General features: G+C 37.7%; 1 protein-coding gene across 1 annotated transcript in view; it reads left to right on the plus strand.

The window, feature by feature from the left end:
• The window catches only part of LOC100539157 (G1/S-specific cyclin-E1), a 9,580-nt gene extending 9,061 nt beyond the window's left edge, over positions 1-519 (plus strand). The window contains exon 6 of the mRNA XM_019619676.2: positions 497-519. Within this exon, the coding sequence (XP_019475221.1) occupies positions 497-519 (23 nt within the window). The remainder of the gene's footprint in view (positions 1-496) is intronic.
• The last annotated feature ends 4,960 nt before the right edge of the window (positions 520-5,479 follow it).

The raw sequence follows: 5,479 nt of genomic DNA on the forward strand, positions 1-5,479 counted from the left end.
CTCCAGCCAGACTCTGCACCACCAACGACGACCCTCTGCGCTCTGCCAGTCAGCCAGTTCTCAACCCACCTCACTGTCCACTCATCTATCCTACACTTCCTCAGCTTTGTTATAAGGATGTCGTGGGAGACAGTATCAAATGCCTTTCTAAAATCAAGGTAGACTACATCTACCGCTCTTCCCCCATCCACCCAGCATGTGACAGCATCATAGAAGGCCACCAAGTTGGTCGAGCACGACCTCCCCTTGGTGAACCCATGCTGACTACTCCTGATAACCTCCTTTTCTCCCAGTTGTCTGGAGATGGTATCCAGCACAAGCTGTTCCATCACCTTTCCATCGTTCTTTTTCAACCTGAAGCCGATGTAGTAATTAAATAAGAAACTGCAAACAGGCAATAATGCACTTCTATAAACCACACAGTACACCTGTAAATAATGAACTGATTGAGAGAAGTAACCCTACCACACAAATTCTGCTTTCTGTTCAGTTTCAGGCAACAGGAAAGAAAGAAGATAATACAGTCTTTGGAGGATGCCATTAGGAGCAGCACGTTCCCAAAAATAAGTATTTGAGATTAACAATTAAAAAAAAAAACAACACAAAAACTCAGCCTTCTCATATTGTTCATCCCCTGATTTTATTATTGTATAAGTCTGATAACAGTAGCTTATCAATACATTAGGAAAATTTACTATTTTAATCTGTTACTATTTGGCTATCTAAAACAAACTTATTAGCACAAACGCACATTGCTGAGGAGTTCCTTCCAGTCACACCATGAAATTGCTGACTTCTTCCCCCTCTCTTTACAATATAAAATCATTACCTACACTTGAAGACCATTTACTGTTTCCCTGTGCAGTTCTCTTCTGAAGTTGTTTCTACCAGAGATAGGAGTTTCCATAGGGAAAATGGAATGATTGCATAGTAGCAGAAGATACTGCATATGCTTTTAAGTATAACACATTCAGCAAATATTTTGTAGTTGAAGCATATGAGGATTCCTTAATTAATAGCTATCTTTAATGACAATTAAAATGGTATTGATATTAAAGTCACTATTAGGTTGCTACAGAAAAACTACTCAAAAATTTTCTACCTACAGAATCAGTCCCTTTACTACGGCTTTACCAAAAGTGATTTTCTTTTCTTTTTGCTTTCCTGCTCAGTGAGCCTGAGAATCACTTTTAGAGAAGTGCAATGAAATGCATTAAACACAGACTCTTCCTAGCTGCTGTCCTCCAGTTACAGAGCAAATAGTGCAGAACAGTAGAAGAGCAGAGGAAAACCCAAGCCCTTCAGGAATTCTCTCCCTCATTAATAATTGCTGAGGAATAAGAGAAACTCATTGCTCTTGCATTACATCCCATATACAGTGATCAATTTCACTCCTAAAAGGAAGCATAGCTATCACTTTTAAAAGTAAGGTGTGTAAATACATTGCATCTCAAGTATCCTACATGCATACAATTCCTGAAAACAAAAGCAAAACTGGGTTCTGTTATCTTTTTTGGCTTAGTTTTTCACAATCTCCACAGCAGAAATAGCGTGCTGTGTCAGTTTGTCAAGTAGCCTTCAAGTATACCTTGAAAGTATCAGCTTCTGATTCTAACACACTCAAACAAAATCTATGTGCAAAACGTATCAACAAACAAGAAAAATGAATGTTACTCAATGTTATTTTAACTGAATTGATTTGATATAGCACAAACATCTTCTGATTTTTCATTCTTACAGAACTTTGCCTATTTAGAAAACCTGTAAAATTTACAAGGTGTCCAACCTTACTACAGTTGCATACGCAATTTGGGTAAACATAGACTCTCAATTTCTGAAGGATTTGGGAACTATGAGCATTCCCTATTAAACCAGTCTCCATCTTTTGATCAGGGAATGTTATGTATGAAAAACTAAAATTGCTCCAGCAAAGCTTAGGAACTGAAGGGTTAGCAAATCTAGGATTCTTGCAGTAATGATAAATTAATTTGTACTTAATTTCCCTGAATGCAATTTAATGTTAAGTAGTTTGGGTAGCTATGCACTTAAAAAAATTAACAGAACGCTTCATTCCATTCATTCATAAAAAAAGGCAATGAAAACTTAGTTTTAATAGAAACCAGTAGTAGCAACAACATATAATTAGATGCTGAAACAGGATGCTTAACCACAGCGGGTTAAATTAATCTTCAAATATCATTTAACCAAGTAAATAGAGTTACACCAAAGGTGGCTTTTAGACATGAGTAGGTTTAAACTAATCATTACAGTTAGACAGGTCTCACCTAGAAAGCAGCGCCAGTGGCCTTGCGATTTTTAAGCTGCCTCCTACTGAAGCACCGTGCGAGTATCATCTATTATAATCAAGCAGGCATCTTTCTCAAAATCTAATTTCTGCTTTTTCAGGGTACAGTGAGCTTTTCATGTCTCATTTTTCATGGTATCTATGTTAGTACAATGCCCAATTTGCAGAGAGTAAATGCCATAGCAAACAACAGTAATAGCAGAGGAGTCATTTCTATTACCTGCCGCAAGAGCCACCGCTGCGGCCTGTTGGTTGGCGGCACACAGCACCTGGACGCCCAAGGCGAGGTGTGGGCAGAGCCGCCGCACCGCTGCGCCCACCGCCGTCATGGCGGCCGTCACCTCAGGCCCAGGGCACAGAGTGTAGGGCCGGTCGTGCATGTTCTCCACTATCAAGCCATCCTGCAGAGATCAGAATAAGGAAGTTTACTATTGTGCTAAATTTTCTGTTGAAAGACACAGAAGTTTAAAGGTTTTCCTTCAAAGGGTGGATTATCTCCAGTAAATTGTGTCGATGCACATAGCCACTTATAAAAGTGCTTTTATCAACAGCACGGCATTTGCAGAGAAATCAGGAAGAGAAATAAATGTGATTTTAATTATACATTCATCAATTAGTTTCCTTTGATCCATCCTAGGACGTGAACTATAGGCGAATGAGTTAAATCTTACACCTCATTAAAAGTACTGTAGAGTCAAACTTCAATTACCCAAATGGAATATGGGATATTGAGTATGTTTGGATAACTGATGATGTAGAGATAATCAAGGCAATTTTCAATTTGAATTAATGTCAGAAAATAAGTGTTATTTTAGAAAAATAAAGGAGTTTTGTTTGTTTGTTTGCCTATTAACATGCCTGTTCTCAGGGTGACATATTTCTCCCCATTCCAAATTCAGACTGCTTTGAAGAAAGCTATTGCTATTTACTATCAACTATACCTCTCCCTCCACAAGAACATACATTTAGCAAACAATGGAATGACAATGAAATACTCTACTGATAGACTAGTGATAGAGTTGACGCAGTTTATTGAAAATCTTTGTACATCATCTGGTGCCTTGGACATTTTCAATGGTGATATGGTATATACTAGAACTTTTCAACAATTGCAAATCATATAATTGCGTTGAGGACTAATACAAAAGTAAAAGTACAGCCCTGAAACATATTTCAAGCCTGACATTTTGCATTTGCAGTGAGAACTTTCTATGAGGCTAGACATTTCTCACCTGCTTCAATTGAAAAATACAGAAAGGTTATAAGACAAATTAATTGTATGTAAAGAAAACAGATTCTATTCTCTCTTGACTTTAAACACACATCAAAATCCTTAAAATGAGAGCTGTGCATTTCAAAGACATTCTAACATTCAGAATAGAAAGAATATTTTAAAAGAAATTAGAAGACATTAAATACAAGGGGATGAATTTTTTTTTAAAGTGGGTTATCAATAACAGAGAATCAGGAAGACAGGGAGAAAAAGGTTTTCTTTAAAAAAATGGTAGATGAAATGCTCCTTTGAACTTTGTTGTAGTACAGATGATCTTTTGGGCATCTTTCTTTTTGAAAGTATACAAAAAGCAGTCAATTTAATGGCCGAATTACATGCTAAGCCACAAGCTTCATAAATGAACCCCTAACATGGAAGATGGGGGAGAGGAAACAGACTGTCAATAATCTGTTAGAAGAGCATGGCCAATCCAGTTACATGAGGAATGCACACTGGGTGTACCTGGGTACAACTGCCTTCACCAAATAACCAGTAGATAAGCATTTAAATACACAAAATACGTGCTATCTTAAAAACAAATGGACACAATTTATTAATGGAAAATGTGATCTAACATTATGAGCACCTAACATGAGAGCTACATACTATTTCATGCCACTCATCAGCATATCTTAATATAGAATTTCAGTCCAAGAAACCTCAACTGGGTAGAGGATATCAGATAGAGGAGCAGCCAGGAGAGCCCCATGCCTCCTGGCAGGGCAGAAGCAGTCCTGACAGGAACACAGCTCCTGGAAAAGGCCATGCGGTGCTCCTGACCAAGCAGGGAACACAGTGGCAAAATCCCATGGCAGCATCACAGCGACACTGAGCTTTCCATGAATTGTTGCTGATTCAACAGCTCAGCATTTGCATAAAGCAAATTATTCCATTATATTGAAAAATATAATTATTTTAAGTAATTAGGGACTCTAGCCATATTACTGTACATAAGACATCTGATTGAATTCCTGTTCAACATGCAGGAGGATTCCAGCATTTTTCTCTTCAACCTTATATTTATTCACTTTTCAGTAGCTCTCTTTTCATATCCTCAAGGTCCACAGTTCCTGTGACTATTTTTGGTATTACTTTAATAATGTGTTATTCTTTTAGTACCATCTAATAGACCTTGTTTCTTTGCACATTATGTTTTGTTTAATTCAAAAAAAAAAAAGAACAACATATGTTCTGTAATACAGAGAGCTGAATTACAGATACATTAACTCAAAGCTTTATTTCATATTTTTGTATAAAAATGTAACACCACAGATTTTGGTGTTTACTGAATTTATATGTATATAAAACAGACTTCAGTACTATCAGGCAGCTAATTAAAATGGTGGAAAGAAAACAGTGATGCTGGATTCAAGATCTTGGCACTTAAGTAATAGTGTCTAAGTGTAGGAGAACAGTAACCGAACTACATGCTCCAAAGTGAAATCTCCTTGGAAAGTGTGACATAAGGCACCAGCAAAATCTTCTGCGTTTCTTTTCCATTGATTATCAGGACAAATGAAGTAACACTTTTATATAAAATAGCCTTACTTTTAACAGCTCTCAAACACTATAGAAGTGAAAAGGTGATAGACTGCTATCTATCTGTAAAGCATCCCTTGTAACACAGCTAGCTATTGGAAAATAATTCATTTAAATAGCCCCCTGACTATATAGAAAAACTCTGTATGTACATATGTATGGGAACTGTTGAGTCACGGCCTGAATCACTGATTGAGCACCTGGAGACAAGACACTGTCAGCCCAGGGAGCACAGGTGAAGGCAATTCAGCTGTGTGACTGGAAGGGGTGGGGCCTGGCTGCACCTCTCTTAGACCTCATTTAAGGACTGACTGCCACTGGGGACAGTTTTCTTGTTGGAGATTCCTCCTCTGTGGAGTTCA

The sequence above is a fragment of the Meleagris gallopavo genome, chromosome 13 (assembly GCF_000146605.3).
Source record: "Meleagris gallopavo isolate NT-WF06-2002-E0010 breed Aviagen turkey brand Nicholas breeding stock chromosome 13, Turkey_5.1, whole genome shotgun sequence".
Lineage (NCBI taxonomy): Eukaryota > Metazoa > Chordata > Aves > Galliformes > Phasianidae > Meleagris > Meleagris gallopavo.